The sequence below is a fragment of the Oryzias latipes genome, chromosome 22 (genome assembly GCF_002234675.1).
Source record: "Oryzias latipes chromosome 22, ASM223467v1".
NCBI classification, from domain to species: domain Eukaryota; kingdom Metazoa; phylum Chordata; class Actinopteri; order Beloniformes; family Adrianichthyidae; genus Oryzias; species Oryzias latipes.
The window spans coordinates 12,741,395-12,759,523 of NC_019880.2; the positions used below are offsets into that span (position 1 = coordinate 12,741,395).

Genomic DNA, 18,129 nt, shown 5'->3' on the forward strand with positions numbered 1-18,129 from the left:
AGGATATTTCATATTGATCTAAAGTGCCTAAAAATCAAACAAAGATGTACTTCAAAATAATAATAATAATACTCACATTTCTGAGCATAATCAAAGTTTTAGAATTTTATTTTCTTCACACAGGTGATTAAAAAATCTATATCTGAAAAAGCTTGATGTGAACTAATACACCATAAAGACAACCTGACTAAAGGGTTTTAGATTACAATTATGAACATTAGCAGGCATTTGGTTGCTTTCAGACCAGGACAGCCTAGTTTTTGCTTTATTTGATTGAACTTGGGATGCTAAAAAATATCAGTCTATAGTTTTGTGACTTATTCTGGGACGGTATTGCTTAAAACTAGCTGTGACAAGCATGAAAACAACAAAAAAGGAAGTAAAAAAACCTAGTCTTAATCTGTGTACTATCTATATTTCTTTTATTTATTTTTTAGCCACATTCAAATTCAAACAGCAAAACACTAAATTTTTACTTTTCCCCCCAAAAATTTTTCAGTCAAAATACAATACAAAGATTACCCCATGTACTTCTTTGCTTAACTTCTATGTTTTGAGGCTTATTTGAACCCCACCAGAACGAGAATTCACATCTGCCCTGAGAAATCAGAATTCCAGAAAAGCAAACTGGACCACAGTCTCGGGGGACTTTGTACAGTAACTTTTTACTAAAGTAAAAAAAAAAAATGTATTTGTTGTAAGAATACACAATTTTTTTTCAAAAGCCGTAAAAATGAATAAATGAAAAAGTCAAAAACAAAAAACTTTTTTTTGTATTAAAAAAATGTCCATGTAAATTTGAGTTCTTGTACTCCTCTCCTTAACTGGTAATAGAACACATGTTACCAAGGCTTTTATAAGTTGCTGATCCCAGTTTGACAGAGAAAGGAAATTGCATCCAGTCCAGCTCTGAACACAAAGATTAGCAGATTTTACCAAGAGCACAAGCACAGCTGGTCTCCACAAAAGCTTCCCTGTTTCTCAACAGGTATCTCAGGAGATTTGCCACTTTTATGTTGCACAGACATGTTCAAAGACATTCCAGCAATGTTTATGCTTGAAACATATATTTAGAGTTACAAGCAAGCGCAACTATATATCCTGTTGATTTAAATGGATCTACAAAAAAAGTCTGAGAGTGAACAAAAACACAGAAACCGATTTTAATTTTCTCAAATAAATGTAAATAACAAAAAATTTATTATAAAAACAGATGATAGTATGGTGTGTGATCTGATGGCAGACTTCGACTGTGGTTCTTAAACTCTACTACGGCATAATAGAGCAAGCAATTATAGAGGGTGGCTGTCAACAACATCCCATTTTATGCTTAACTGAAAGGTCTGCAAATACATCTGTAGACTCTTTAGATGCTCCTTCTCACTCTCAGCTTGGGACTTGTACACTTAGTCGGAGGTCTGCGCTGCAAGTTCCCACAGCAAGCATGCTGCCTCATCTTTTACAGGCGAAGCTGAAATGAACAGCAAGAGCAAAGGATGAAGAGGCAGGTGGGGAGTCATAAACAGAGAGGTTTAACTTTAAGTGCCCAAAACACGCAAAGAACATAAAAGCAGCCCTGAGCTGTTCGACAAAGAGTGTCATCATAAAATAGAGGAGCAGTGACAAGAGGGAAGCATAAAGGACAATTCCATTAATGGGGGTTAGTCCATAATATAGAGGCGCATAAGCTTTTTCAAGGCTGTAAAGGCCTACATCTGAATATACATCTAATCATCTGAGGGGAAGTGACCCCTGAGTGGGTATTGGGGGATAAAAAAATTGACTGCCAAGTTCCTTTGCCATTTTAATGTGCAGGGTTACCAGGGCACACAGCATAAAGGAGCCAAAGGATGAGAAAAACACATTACTGGGAGAACTAAAAATTATGCCTGACAGCAGACCTTCTCGCTGACACATCTGTTCCACAGTTCCATGAATTTTGTAGCTGAACTTCAGCTGCTGCCAGTTCCCAAATTTCTTTTTAAATATTACTTTTTTCTGTACTTTTGCTTTGACAAATGAAACAAAGATGATCCTAAAGTCAATTTGGAGGGGGAAAAAAAGGTAATTTCATCCCTTAAGGGCTTAACATGATACTAATGTCAGAGAAGATTGACTGACAAGATCAACAGTCAATCAGGATGCAGAACACAGTGTGCTGTTTAAAAAAAAGGCAAGCAAAATTGAAGTAAAAAAAAGTTTGTGAAACAGCGAAACTGTGAAATCTCATTTACACCACTGTAATCCAAAAACTAATCTTAAGGTTGAGTATTTCTTAATTGAAATCGTTGTGATTTAGGACTAAAAAATGCTGTTGGAGAGACTTTGTAGCAGTGACGTAGGTGCTACTGTTGGTGGGCCACAACCTCCCTGTTCTGCTCCACTCTAATGCATCCACTTGCAGAGACATAGATCCATGTACATCTTTGTTTCCCTCGTCTGATCTGAATATCTGGCTTAAAACTGTACAGCTGGATAGCTCTGACATTGCTCGCCATTTTTGTTGCACAGGTAATGTTAGGTTGTGGGTGTGAAGGGCTGTAGGCTACTGGGAAAGAGTATAAATGTATGGATAGTGGGAAGTAGGGGCAGGCTTACTCCATGTCAATGATCCTGCCCACAACTCAGAGACAAATAATGAAGTAGTGACATTCTACAAAAACTATGTTCTCAAAAAGGACACAAAGTTTGGGATTTTGGCAAAATAGCATAACAATGATTAAGCGTTCCAATGGGAATGCTTTTTAAAAGCGCAAAAGATGACCGGAGTGGGTATTTAAAAAAGGAGTATAACGTTAGTGCTTTTATGAAAAGGGTCTGCAGTGTGTGCTTTTTATATCAGTTTGCAATTAAACTATACACCAAGAAAAGCACCATTTCATTTTGGACCTTGAGTTGTTCAAGCTTTATCTCTCAAAAGTGCACAGGTCAGCAGAAAAAAATGTCCATCACAGACAAATCTCACACCTATTGTGTTTTCATTGATTTGGTTACAGTGGAAATCTATTATGAAAATCCATACAGCTGCCGCTGACCTATTCAATGTTCCACCCTGTTGAGAATCTCAGTGCCAGTTTGTTTTTTCAATGAAAACAAAGCAGATTTGCTGCCATTTTGTAAAAGGCAGGCCCGCGCAACTTCCTTTAAAATGTCAAGCAGACTAATTGTTGTGTCAAGTCTTTAATTATGAAAGATAAACATTCAGTGAAACACACTACTCTCCCTCCTACATAAAAGACGCATGAAATCTGAAGTTATTTTTTGTTTGAATAGCTTGAACATGTTAGTTTAATTATATGATGAATGGGTTTAGGGCATAATAAAGGACTTCGCAAACAACAGGAGGGATGAAGATTAAATCCACCCTAAGCCTTAGTCCACCAACAAGAAAGGCACTGGCCAGTCACCTTCCCTATCACCTTCTCCATTAACCAGACTTCCATAAAGCTTGTGTGTTGGAATAAGGATAAAATTCCAGACTTTAATAATGCAATCATAAATTTGTGGCAGTTAAAATCAGAAAGATGAATGACTTCTGCAGCAAAGTGGAAAGGATGGGAGGAATGTGCTTCATCTTTCTGTTCGCTCTTGTACTTACATGCACATTCACACATCAGGGGCACACACATGCATTGGTGCTCACAGAGCTGGATGCTCAACCATGAAATGAACATGAGCACTGTGAACTTTGACTGGCATTCTCACACTGCTGCAAGATTTATGGAGCCCTATATATGTATCTGAATGACCATAAAGAATCACCCAAAGCTTAGCTGGGATGTCCGGTGAGTTAACACAGCCTGCCTGTGTAATCACAACACGATCAATCTTTTCCACAAACACAGATTGATTTTTTGAAAAAAGGTACACCTTTTGACCATGACAAAAATGGAGAAAAGTGACAAAAAAGTGCATGTACAACCACCCTGGTGCTATGTTCACACTGGCCTCAGCAACACGCTTCTTGAACACATATCACATGCCAGTTGAGTCCATAGCTTTTGAGACTTCTGAAATTAAAAAAAAAAGTATTTGAAGTATGTTTTAAGCATTTTCTTTCTCTTTAAATCCCAGTGAACAAAGTGACTTCAACCTAACCCTATATCATAAAGGATTATTTAAGAAAACCTGTAACTATACAAAAAATTGATTTTCTTCTATGAAAACACCAAAAACAGTGTATCTTTCTCAGCTGGCAGGTGAGAGGAAACTGCTCTCAGCAAACATCTGCTAAGAGGGCAAAAAAAGCATGGCAAGTCCAGTTCAACCAAACTCAAGGAATCATCTGTTTGCAAAAAAGCAGGGAGTCACGCCCAAACAGCCCAGAGTTTGCCGTCTCCATATCCATCTTGGCGAGGATACACATTGCTGGCAGTCTCTTTCAGCGCAGTACTATAATCCAGGTGATTTGTCTGCTACCACAAGGCCTGCTGTCAATTGAGTGTATTTTATGAAGCCAGCCGGAGATTACCTCCAACCCAAAGCTCCTTGGTGTCTATGTACCATGTTGAAAATTTATCTCAGCAACTTTGCACTTCCAATACTTGGAATCGGACACAATAATGGAGCAGATTGTCCGTGTCTCACTACAGCATATGTTATGCTTGTGAGAGCACTTGAAGATCTAAGAGAGCTTGAAACAAACACACATGACTCCGCACAAAGTGAAGTCAAACTAATTCATTTTAATTGCTTATGCCTACATTTACATTTGTCCTTTTTAGTCATTTCTGCTTCTTTTCATACTTTCTCATGCTTTGCAGACGTGTACTGTGCTCTAACACGTCATCCTGTCAGCCTACACTACAACTCCATTGTCTTGTTTCAGTCTGGCTCTTTGTAGTACACAATCCTTCGCCAAACAACAGGAAACCCATTCAGCAAAGTGTTATTAATTGCAGTAATTATTTTTTAAACATTGTATTTGAGAAGTCCCTGCACTCCAGAGAGCTTTAACTTTAAAAGTTTTGGATCATTAACAACAAGCCTTAAAAATTCAAGTTTAGTCATATCCGAAAAATAAAAGCAGAAAAAACTCAGAGCCATAGTCAAACATGAACACAGTAATTATTATATGTTACATAAAAATAATTAATAGGTTAGTGTTGTTTATCAGCTTTAGAATCAACGGTTGGATACAAAGGTAAACACTTTTCCAATGACATTTCTGTTTAAAGAACCACACGTGTATACACTGATATTACCCATTTACTCAACTAATTCAATGTTTCAATGACTGGATGAGACTTGGTAAAGTCCCTCGTATGCACAAATTTGAGCTTCATACTTTGATACAGCATTAAACATGACAAATGTTTTATACAACAGGCATAACGTTTGTTTATTTGTGGAGTTAAGTAAGAGTATTTACATGGGAATCAAGGGGAAACTGTTCCCTCATGAAACCAGCCTCTAGTGGCCATTTGATGGACTGCAACTCTTTGTTATTTTGTTTGTTGGTTGGTTTTCTGGGTCAGATGAAAGGTTTGGTTCAAACACAGAAGGTATGTGTCCTACTCATCTTTCATGACAGAAAATGTCATCAAAATACCATTGTGGTAATGGTGGTGTCACCTTACAGAGCTGTAGGGGGACACTTAAGGCAGTGCTTCAAAAAACTGGATCAACATCATATAACTTCTGTATTTAGGAGCAGTAACATTCAGTAATGTGCAATAATCATAATATTTAACTCTAAACACATAACATGAGCCTTTACAAATACAACTAAGAGGCATGTCGAAAATAGTGTTGAAATAGCAATTTTAATGTTTTAATGTGAAGTTTGAGACATACAGTATGACTACCTTCACTTCAACAGACAGTGGATGGAAGGCTAAATTTCCACATACAACTTGCACCTTGACAGGTAACTCTGTAACATCTGAAATGCTTTCTGGGCATCATTATTCTGGTAGTGCAGTGGTAGCAAAAAGGCTCAGACTGCCTAAAGTGGACGCACACTGCAAGTGACTCCGAGTGGATTGCGGGAAAGTGATGGTGAGCAACTACCAAAGAGCCTCTGTCAGCTTGTGTTTCATCTTGTCCACTTTGGAACTGTTCCTCCAAAGCTGCTCAGGCTGCAGCCACTAAAAATTGGCATTTACTCCAGGATGAGACTCCTTGTGCCTCCTCAGATAGTGCAGTCTCGTGATTAAAGGTGATGAAAAGCATCATTGTAATGCAGTTTCGGTCCATCCAACCCCGCTCAATGAACTCATTGCTGCAATCACTTAACAATTTCTCTTTGCTATTAACTAAGTGTTGAACCAGTCACTGACAGTTGAAGCTTACTTTTAAGTTCATGAAACTAAAGAGAAAAAAAGAACCTAAGAAAATATGGAAGAAAACTGCAGATATTATGGACTTGTAGAGATTATAAAATAAGTTAAAGTGCTTTAAAAGCAGGACCAGTTATAAACACTTGAAACCAAGTACTGAAGGCATTTCTTTAACTAAAACAAGATTTTTTTTTCTACAAGCCAACCAAATATCTCAGCTTTTCCACTATTTTTAAATTACAAACCAAAACAAAAGCAGAAAAAATGTGTCACAAAGGGCTGTCCACTTTTTTTAATGTAATGAATCTCTGGAGACTCAGGTTCTGGCAGGGAACACATGTGTGCTGCTGATCCTCACGCATACAATACAGCACAGTAGCAATATGACTGATGTCTGCGGTCTCTGTGCCACTTGACACCAGATTATTGCTCCACAGTTTAATACAGCCACATGCCATAAAGCAGAAGTCAGACTGCAACGGGGGGCGAAGTGGGAGGCAGGCTCAGGCCTGAGTCTTCTCTCCTTTCCTGTCTTGTTTCTCATCTCTTCCTGGGCTGTAAAGCACTTTGCTGAATGGCTGAACACATACACACATGTTGGTGAATAAAACAGTGTGATCATGTTTTGCTTTTGGTCCACATCAGCTCTTTTTTCACAACCGAACAGCTTCTTTCTATCAATATATCAATCACCCCATCTTGGCTTGGAAAATCTGATCTTCATGCTGTTATTCTGGCGCTTCCAACCTTTTAAAGCCCTGCTGACCAATCCGAACACACAGAGAACAGACACTATAGGCAGAGGTCAGTTAAGTCAGTTAATAAAATAACTTAACTCATGCGAGAAACATGAAGAAAGTACAGCCTGCTACCCTATGCCATGTTTACACCACAACAGTCACATTAATGTGTAAAGCCACGTTCACATCGGCAATTCGCATTCAAGTAAACGCTTTCAATCAACATATATGTAAACAATCTTTGTATATGTGCATTTCGGGCTTCCGCATTCAAAAGCCTTGCGTTCACACATCGCTATGCAAGTTTTTACAACTGTTACAATTGAACATGTAGTAGTTGGTAGTGACATTTGGATGGTGTCCTTTGTAATTCACAGAAGTCCCAACTGTTTGAAAATTGATCATAAAGGAAAATTTAATAAATGCCTTTTGTGCCCGGAATTATATGACACTTAGTTTTTCATTCATCAGAATAAAGCTGTGAAAGTAAAAGTCTGGAGCAAGATTAGCGAGATTTGCACCGCTTTGACACTTTGCACACAGTTTCTTCTAATAAGTTCTTCCAATACATGAGCCAGTATTGGGTAGCGACAGTCCAGTGTGAGCACAATATGCTAAGAGAGCATTCAAGAACCTGTGTTCATTCTTAAATGAGCGACATGCCCAGTGTGAACACAGTGTTAGGAAACACAGAGTGCAACAGAAAACAAGCTAACAGCCCACTATCCATAATTTATACCCAAGATTTGTGTAAAGTCACACAAATCCTTTGAGATGTACTTTAGATGACCCACACATAATACAGCCAAGGCAGTTTATTTGCTTCCCTGAAGTGTTTTGACTTGAAACAAAAACAAGTGTACACTTTAAGTGGATCAAAAGCCAAATGAGGAAAGAAACTAGGAGTAAATTCAGCATGAATCCTAATAACTCATTTGTAAGAATTACCATTCACATGAATTTTAAAATGAACCTACAAAATGGAGGGGGAAAAAAGGCCTCATGGAATAAACTAATTTGGGCATGCACATTCACTGTCACACTTATGCACAACATGTATAACAAGCTTGGATGCAGTGTGCATATATCAATTGCATGTCCATAATAGCCCTCTCAGAGTAAACAATAATTAAATTTGAATTGCATTTCGTGTTTGTGTGGTCAGTGTTTCTGATTCCACATTGGAAAGGTGAGATCTGACTGCAGCTGAACTTAATCTGCAACGGCTCAGCTTGGAGTCTGCTCGTTCTAGCCCTCACAGACCTGCAGGATGTACTCTGTTAATCAGTCAGCACACTAATTGAGCTCACAAGTAACAGTGCTGCTTGTAAATTCGAAGTAAGCTGCTTTTTTATTGATCTCCGGCCCCTGCAGTATATTTCCATGTTGCAAAGTTCCATTCTGTCACTTTAAACAGAGAATATAAAGGACAAATCATGAAAATGAGGAGACTGGACATTTCCATACATTTTAATCGATCAACTGTATGTTTGAAATTGAGGTCAATGACAGTCTCTCCTGAATATCATCTGTCTTTCACAAGTGCATGAACACGGCAAATATTAGCATTTTTAAACTCACTGGATGTCTTTTGTTAGATCCATGTTCTCAAAAGGTCTAATCTGTTTCAGTTTAGCAAATTAAACTCCCTGCAGTCAGTGGGTGAACAGTTATTTTTACCAAGGCTATGACCTAACAGAAGCCCTGCAGCCACACCGCCAGCTGACACACACACAGAGGGGTGGTGGGTTATCAAGGGCGAGGCATTCAAGGGATTTGGTCTACAAAGAAGATGCCATCCTCCCTCATCCACTTTTAATAGGATCCAAACCGAAGGGAGCAACAACTCTTTAAACACCTGATGAACTTTAGGGTATTACCTGCTTTCTCAAATGCAAGTGTCCTTTCATGTCAGCAGAACTGTTTGTATTTATGGGCTGGGGTTGGATCTAATCCAGTGGCTGGCTGTTTGCAGTAATTGTTAACAGATCCTGATTACTGTAAGCAGCTAAATGGTTTCTTTGAAGTGGAGATTTAAGCAAGAGACTTTCTTTACATCCCACTTCACATGGCTGCTGTGTCCAGCCACAATAAGCAGAGTCTACAATTACTAGATCCAGACTGTCTAGCATTTACTACTGAAACCACTCATTATTGCAGGTCTTAATCATACTAATTAAAAAGGTGAATTCCCTTGATTAAATTAAGCCTGGAGTTTCTTTCGTGTTTCTACCTGTTCTTTTCATTAAAGGTTCATTTTTATTTTTATTCTGTGGTCTGAACAACACAAAAATATGTTGGGATATGGTAGCTACAGAGCAAAATGTTTCAGTTTGAAATAAAAATGCATTGAGAAACTATTACCTGCCACTGTTACTGCTGGCAGACCAATGTATTCAGAGGAAATGATGTTCAAAGAAAAGGAAAATGCCGTTTCTACACAATACTTTGTTGAATTGCAGCCATTGTCCACCTTCTTTTTCCCCAGAAAGGTGCATTATAACCCAAACACAGTGGATAAAACCTTTTGTTCCGTAAATAATTGCTGAATATATTATAAGCAAACATTGTCTGGTTGACCACAGAGTTGGTTAAAACTCTGAATTTTCTTTCCAGGCCTTATACTTCATAGCACATTCAGTCCAGCCAATGCTCTTCCTTGTATTTACATTTGCTCTGTACAACTTCTGTATCCAAACAATAAGTCTGCATGAAAGGGGGAGGAGGAGGAGATTGGGATGTCTGGGGACCAAGTTGACTTCCTCTGTACAAAAACTGGATTGTGGGCAGATGGTAAAGGAATAGAAGCATGGCGTGGGGTAAACAGCTTTCCTTGTTTTCTCTTTGTGGCCACATAGACTCAACATTGACCCAACCCTGGCAGGTAATGGGATCCCGGATACACCAGCAGGTTACCTGAATGAACCCACTGACCTTCCATCCCTACATGAAGGAAGCAATCATCCATAATAGCATCCATTCTAAGCACTCCAACAGGTGAGCAGCCCAAACTCAAAAAGACAATAGGTTTATTATCCTTGGAGCAAAGGGGCCCCATACCATAACCCCAGTGCACAATAATGGCACCCTGCCATCACTGTTTACCACCCCTGACATGAGGCTCAATTTAGCTGTCAACACATGCAAAATAGGGGGTAAAGGGAGGTCTTCATCACTTTCTACCACACAGAGCACCTGGTGAAGGTCATAAAGTGCTGCTGGGGGGTCCTTGCATAGCAGGGGAGGTCAGTTTCCTGAGTACATAATAGCATATATGTAAAGCCTTAATGTGATACCTAAATGTGGATCTGATATGCCCTAAACCTCCTCAGACCACACAAACCCACTCCAGGTGCTACAAAAATGCTCCACCTGCATGGCCGCTGCAGGATCAACAGTATTGTGGGATTAGGAGTGAACTGTCACATGTTAAAATCCAGTCGGATTTAGTGACTCTCACTCTAACAACAAAGGAGAAGCACACAGAGGGCAAAGCCGGCCCGTCACAACAACAGTAGCCTCTAGACCTAAATTTAACAGTGGTGGGAATTGTTGTAGCAGTCATACAGGAACACTTTCTATGCGCAATGAAGGTCGACTGGGACTTGACTTCCGCCTCAGTCTCCAATGTGAGCCTTCAAGACCCCCGCTACACACGCACACACTGAACTGCAAAATAGAAAGATAAGCATTGTTTGGCCAAACAATGGACCACTTTCAAAGCTCCAAGCACTTCCAGTTGTGCATCTAATGCCAGGATTGTAGTCAGTATAGAAGAACCTCAATGGTGGGGGCTTCCTTCAGTTTGAAATTATCACGTATGTTGTTTTCATGTCTGTAAACCAACAGGTGAGCATGCAAATCTTTACATCCTCATGGAGCTGCTGAGCTCCTAATGATCCATTGTATCACACCCACTTGTTGAGTGGCCTGATAACTATTATGATCAAATGATTTACTATTTGGACCAAAAAATGTTAAATGGGCATGTTACAGCATATAATAATCGAAAATATGGATTTTTAGTAAAAAAGAAATAATAATAATAAAAATAAAGTCACAAACCTTTAGTGAATTTTGGTCAGCCAAAGCTAGAGCTTGCTTCTTCAGTTCTGAAACTTTCTTCTGACATTGCTGGCAAAAACCTTCTTGCTTCTCCGTCTCAGAGATGGATACTGACCCGGCGCCATCAGGGGGTGGCCGGCTGCTGCAAAGCGCCTCGTCCGCAGAAAGAAGTCTCTTCCTGGGGGCAACAGGGGACTCTCCACCTGTACATCCCTCCACCTTCACCACAAGAGAAAACTTATGGTTAACTTTTTTAAGCGATACTAACAAATAGCCAAGAATGCGCCCTGGATCATTTGCAGAACATTTATCCAAGTACGCGCAACAGAAACGGGTGTCCATCGCAAATCAGAACAATTCTAACTTTTTTCCACCATATATGCGCAACGATGCACTTACAGTGAACGCGCGGCACTGGAGGTCCTCTCCATCAGAAGATTGGTGATCCCCCGATAAACTCATTCTCCTAATGAGGACTACAACTTTAGGAAAATTGGTTTATGAGAAACGCGAGGCACAGCCATGGGTGACAGGCTACTGAAGACCTGACTTAGGGTCACAAGGCATCTGTCAAGTCACCACGGACCAGGAGACCCACCGTGAAGGTGCGTGCAAACGCGAGTGTGTAAAGTCTCCAAGTTGCGCTGGAGTTTTAGCGCAGGAGGAGGGAGGCTCCGCGTTGCGCATGTAGAGTTCACCAACTCCTGGAAATGGAGAGCTGGAGAAACTTTCCCTGCAGGGTGGGGGCACTGGTTTGAGTTTGGAACTGTTTGGAACTTTAGTTCAAAAGTCATTACAAAAAAAAAACTTTTAGTAGGGTATGAATTTTACGTATCAATAACTTGTGAAGAAGAAGAGATCAGTTACAATAGAATGTGAGTGACTTTATTCTGTCTTTCTTTCTTTACATACATCATGTTTTAAATCTGGCAGTGACCTGTTTGAGGGCGCATCAGCAGCTTTGCGCAGTTTCCAGCAACACTTCAATGGGACTCTGGCGCCATCCTCCGGCCAAGACCCCGAGTAGCATTTCTCGGATGAAGGTGTGGACGCGCTACTGGTTTAATATTTAATTGGTAAACTTTGAATATTTCATGTGGGTGATGTCAGCCATAGTAGCCATGCTCTTCTGCTCCCATCTGAAACGTTTCCAGCTTATATTTCTTGTTTGCCGTCAAATGATGTTGACGGAATCTCTGCGCTCTGATTTAGAAACATCAGATTTATAAACCGTTATTTAACTAAATAATGTAAAATGAAATAATATTTTTTTTAATTAACAAATCTATAAAAAGGGGGAATACGTGACTTCAATTTGAGGTTAATTTGAACTATTTCTGGATCATTTTCTCTAAACATCAATTATCTTAAATAATCTTTTTTCACTTGGAGTTTAATGAATCTGAGCTCATAATTGGAATTTACAACTAAATACTTTGCGTGACTAATACTTAATGCGCTTAAATTGGCGCAAAGTGTTGAAAATCCACCTGATCCAGTCTTAAACCAAAGGATGAAGTTTGAGAGTAACAGATGTGAGACCTCATTTCGAACAGGGACCGCGCTCGCATCCTTTTCTGTCTTCAATCCCCTCATTTTTACTCAGCAGAGTACGTGTTTCATTCCCTCTTACCCTCGTTTTTCTCTTCAGCAGGTGACTTGTGAACCCAAATATGATGTCCGAGTCAACGAAAATTGTCCCCAGGTCTATGACGCTGGGGTTGGGTTTCTCCTCTCCGGGAGCCCTCTGTGAGTTTGGTAGAGCCATGCTGGCTGCAGGTGCTGCCAAGAAAACACTCCACTCCAAGGGAGATTTATTTCATTTATCGATCCATCAATATGATACCTCTCGAACCCACTCAGTACATCCACTGGGTTTGTTAATCCGGACATTCGGTGGTTCGCGAGGACTTCTTGCACGTGTGCGTAAAACGACCCATCGGGTCTCCAGCAGTCCGAGAGGAAAGAGGGACAATCCAGCTGGCACGCAGAAACATTTAGATCCCCCGAAAACACTTTCTAAACCATCATGATCCTGGCGTGCGGCTGCAGGTCTGAGCGCGAATGAGGAGCGCCTTGCGCGTCTGCTGCGCACTGATCTCCAGCCTTTCTCCTCATCCCCCTCTCCCTCATTCCCACTCTCTCTCTGCTAAGCTCCCCTGTCAGACGGTGATGACCTCCTCTCCCACCCGATTTGCTGGTGGGTCGTTGTCTCTCTCTCTCTCTCTCTCACACACACACAAACACACACACTCCACTCACGAGCATGTAAAACATAATGTAATCTTTTTCAGAAACACCTAATGGTTCCCCTCCCAGAATATTCTTATGGGCGCTCATCACTTGCCAGTGTTTATTTCAACTGATGACCACCTGGATGGGTGAATGTTTTGTATGTGTGAAGACAAAATGCAACTAATCAAACCTGGCATTATTTTAACAAGACTCTAAATCTCTCAAATGACCTCTGTTTGACCTCAGATTTTTAAGCTTTTGAAATTACTGTTCTGGTGCCAGTGCCGAGTTCGCCCCCAAAATTCAACAAATATCCTTTCTCCCCCTCTGACATAATTTAATGTACTGGTATTCATAATAAAAATACTCTTTGAAAACTAATATATTTGTATCATCTGCTTTACTTATAGCCATTTCTTTTAAAAAGCAGCAGATATAGCAGTAAACCAAAACAATTACTGAGCACCTATAATGTTAAATTTTGTCATATAAAAAAAAAAGTCAAGTACAAACTAAATTGCATTTGATCTTGTGTTCTTAGCTTCATTTCATTTACTTCAGGATTGCCTCTGGTCTAATCCAAGACCCGCTTGCAAAAGGATCAGTCCTCTATCCAGTGACTGCAGTTCCTGACATGCCAGGATGTTCTTTCCCTGGTTGTTCTTGAATTTTCTACTTTTTTTTAAGAACTGGATGCCTCTTTTTTTTCCCTAAGGTTTCCCTATATGGCAACCTGATCAGACTTTTTTTGTTCCTGTATTCCTGTTCCTCTTGCAGGCACCCTCTCCACACACATTCCGATGTGTTTTTGTGAACGCAGAAAACCTGCTCTTTTGAAGAGGTGGGCTGCATTTTCTTAAGTTCCATTTTGTGCTTTTTGTTCTTTTGGTTACCTAAATGGAAATGCTAAATGGCACATACTTACAGTATATAGCGCTTTCCCCCCCCCTTAGAAGGCCTAAGGTGCTTTACCGTCACAGTTCCATTCACCTACGCATACACGCATTCACACACTGATGGCAGCTCCGCTGCCGAACACTGGCAACAACCTATAACCAACAGCAACAATGTTGGGTTCAGTGTCTTGTCCAAAGACACTTCAACCCATGAGCAGGAACCGAACATGCAATCTTTCAAAGAGGTCGACCGCCCTTTTTCTGCGTCACAGCCACCCCTAACTTTTATTCAGTTTGTCAGATCTTTTCTTTTGTCTTATTTACTATTTTCTGTTATTCACTCTTCCTCAGCCATGTTTTCATCAGCTTACTCTAACAGCTGCTGTTTAAAATGTCAGCTTTGCCATATTTCTGTTCTATTATGTTTTAGGGAGTTTTACTTTAGTTTAAGTTTGTTTCCTTATTCTTTTATTGAGTCTGCATGTGGTTTCCTGCAGTAAGTTTTCAACACTAACTTCAATGACTGTTGGCTCTTTGTTGAGGCCATGCCAACAATAATTATTGCACATGCAGGTCAGGAGCTTAGAAAAGGCAAGACTTTTCAAACATGATGTTCTCTAAATGCAGTTTAGGATTATACTAAGTGTTCAACTAATCACAATTGTTATCAGAGGAGCATAATTGTGTGCTATCTTGACATACAAGTTGTGTTTGCTTACACAGGGGTGGGCAATTCCAGGCCTCGAGGGCCGGTGTGTCTGCATGATTTCCAGATAGTCTTGCCCTACTCATGGCTGATTACCTGCTTCAGGTGTGTCCAGCCAATTAGAACATGCCAGAGCAGGGTATGCTGGAAAACATGCAGGAATGCGGCCCTCAGTGCCCACGTCTGGCTTACAATGTGTGTTAAAAACAGGTTGCCTGTTTGGCATCAGGAAGTTTGCAGCTAAATGAGTGTGTGTGTATTGGAGGAGGGAGGGCTGTTTGCTACATGGCATCCAAACAAATGACTCATTTGAGAAAGAGTGAATCACATCATCAGGGCTCTAGATTTCCTCCTCTCCCATTACTAAAGAAATAAGGTTTGGCAGTTTTGTTGTTTCCCTTCAAGCTGATGTTAAGGATCAAACATGTCCAACAAGAATCATTTATTGACAACTAACCAGAGCAAGAAATAATTCATGTCCTTAAAATTTCTCTGAAAAATGATTCATGACTTATAAAAAAATCATCTGCTTTTGGAAAAATAATTTCAATCCACACATAAGATGATTTATAAGACTCTCCCTGCCGCAGGAGGTCTGGGTGGGGTCTCTCCCCCCCCTCTGGCCGCTGATGAAATTCTTAGGACGGGATCCCCTGAGACTTTGTGCGCCTCTGCATCTGCTGCCCTTGCTCACGTACAGGCAAATCGCTCTGGGCATCTCATTAATGCTTCTCCTGTGTCTTATCCCTTATCCTCTGCCTGTGAGACCTTGGCAGCTCCTCCTGGTGCATGGACAGGCTTTGTGGGAAACGTTTAGCAAATATTGATGGTTCTTGGAGCATGCAGGAGATCAAAAGGGGAAGGAAAGGGGGCTGTCTAAAATGTAGAGGAGGAGAATAAATGGCACACTGTGCTTTCATGAATGATTTATATAATATAAAGTAGCCTTTTGCTTGAGGAATAGCTTTTGGATTTTTCTTGTGTCAGATTATCCCATAAAAGTTGGATTTTCCCACAGACCCTCAAAACACCCATTTGTGTTTAAATTGACTAAAGATGTGCAAAATCCTCTGGATATTTAGGTCTAGATTAGAAGATGTAAAATTTTAAAATAAAATATAAAACTTTTACACCACCTTAAAAGTAAAAAAAAGGCTTTACCTGTTTGTTTAAATGTTTGAACCCTCCAGATCTAATTCACTTTGGTTTTAGCCGATTAGATAAAAATGGCTCTATATGAATGAATTCACCATTTAAACACAGCAGTAGTTTTCAGCACTTTGGACAGCGACTGTCCCGTCCCTGCAACGTCTTTCCTCCCCCACAGAATGGGCAGAAGCAGAATGTTCTTTTTTGACTTGCTTTAATCAGTACCTTTGCATAGTAGGAATACAATGGAAAGGAGAACATACATAAAAAGCTGTGAAAAAAAACAGTGTCTGCAGTAAAATGACTGAATCCTAGAGATTTTTACACCCACCTAAAGTCCCAAGACTGCAAGAAAGACTGCAACACAAGGGGGCAGAATGACAAAAGAAAAAAAAAAGAGGGAAGCCAGGCAGTATGTATAAATCACAAAGTTGTTGTTCCAGGATTGAACCAGATTACCGGAGGTGTCCTGCTTGATGGGAGAGGCAGCATTTTCCAAAGACGGTAGCATTTGTCTGACTGGTCAAGTGGTCCTAAACATTTCACAATTTTCTCAAAGAACTGTTGAACTGTTGAGAACCACTTAATCAGAATGACAACACATTTCCTCAGCGTGAGGTCGCTCTTCAAGACTGCTGAGTCCACTTGAGAAAAGAAAACAAAAAAAGACAAAGCAGCAAAGTTAGTTTGAGAAAATCTGTCTGTTGAAACAAGAGCACTTTGATTTGCTACATCCAAACCAGACCACAACAGAACAACATGAAATCCAAAGACAAACTTCAGTCAAAAGCGTCTCTGTTCCAGGCCTTACATCGAGAGGCTTCTTCTTTTCCTTTGAGTACTGCTCCTTGGTCTCATCCTTGCCCAGTCTGAGTGACTGTGGAGGTAAGCGCTCCTTTTATACCATCTTGGGGTTAGGTTCCTACAAGCCTCCCATTCAAGAAAGAATGAGGCCCCTGCTGGTTCAACCGGATGAGCTGGGTTCCTCCACCGAGAAGCAGGACGGGGCAGACACCTTCAAGAGAAAGATATGCCACAGCTACAGGCAAAGAAGTCACATGCACAGGTGGAATTTTGTGGCATCTCTGCTGAATGAGTTTCTGTGATTTATCTGTAAGTCACAGATACAGTAGAACTTGTGTTATGTTTGCATTTCCTACAGCACACCCATCAAAGAATAGTAGATATATAGTATTAAACATGTGTTGAATTGGAAAATAAATGTAAGTAAGTAAATCTTTATTTACATAGCACTTTTCACAGAGAGCGACTCACAAAGTGCTTCACAATGTTAAAACAATATAAAATCAGTAGCAATACCCAATAACAACAGGCATGGAAGTAAACAAACAGGCAGAAGTGAACACAAGTAAAAGTCAGCTAAAAGCTCTCTAAATAAAAACGTCGTAACTTGAGCTTTAAAACACTCGACTGAGTCAATCTGGCGCAGAGACAGGGGTAGGTCTAGTTGTATGTAAGAAAAAATAACTAATAGATCTGAATGCCAAAAAGGGTAACACAAGCTTTTCTAATAGCTGGTTTAAAGATATTTATTGCAGTTCATCACTCATACACCCACAAATCAACAGTTAACAAAACGCTAACATAAAAAAAAAAATTTAAGATACCGTACATGGGAAATATCCATCCAAAGAAGATCTAAGTGGTTTACTTCACAGATTTGTTTACAAATGGTTGAAATGTCAAGTTTAAACATTGCTATTGTGTGCACAGCCAATGTATAACCATAATTAATGACATTTAATCAAATACCCAATTCAGTTTATGGAAATGTTAAACGTGTTGATGCAGTTGAATGAATAGCTGTCAAACCTTTTCACTGTTTTTGTGTTTCTTAGTGGGTTTTTTTGTTTGTTTTTGTGTAGAGAAATAAAAACTATATCCTACTGACTACCAGAGAAAAAAGAATGTATCCAGTCAAATATTTTTGAAATTCATTAAAAACTACATTTCCCAGAGCCCCATCTCTTCATGTTTGCCATCATTGAAAAACCCCAGATGCCCTCTGTAGATACCAAAAGAGGTTGGGGGACATT

At 39.9% G+C, this 18,129-nt stretch overlaps 1 protein-coding gene and 1 non-coding gene across 3 annotated transcripts in view; both read right to left on the reverse strand.

The window, feature by feature from the left end:
- The window catches only part of kif26a (kinesin family member 26A), a 72,690-nt gene extending 59,499 nt beyond the window's left edge, over nt 1-13,191 (reverse strand). Inside the window, exons 1-2 of one of the 2 annotated variants that reach the window (XM_011490381.3) lie at nt 12,720-13,191; nt 11,087-11,305 (exon numbers count right to left, since the gene is read on the reverse strand). In XM_011490381.3, coding sequence (XP_011488683.1) covers nt 11,087-11,305; nt 12,720-12,854 — 354 coding nt within the window. In that variant the 5' untranslated portion in view covers nt 12,855-13,191. Of the gene's footprint in view, nt 1-11,086; nt 11,306-11,485; nt 11,783-12,719 lie in introns of those variants that run through there. The other variant, XM_011490382.3, reaches the window with a different exon arrangement.
- A 3,378-nt stretch (nt 13,192-16,569) lies between these two features.
- mir203 (microRNA 203) lies at nt 16,570-16,678 on the reverse strand. Its single transcript, NR_107207.1, has one exon. It is a non-coding gene; the product is annotated as a microRNA 203 (primary transcript).
- Nucleotides 16,679-18,129: the final 1,451 nt, after the last annotated feature.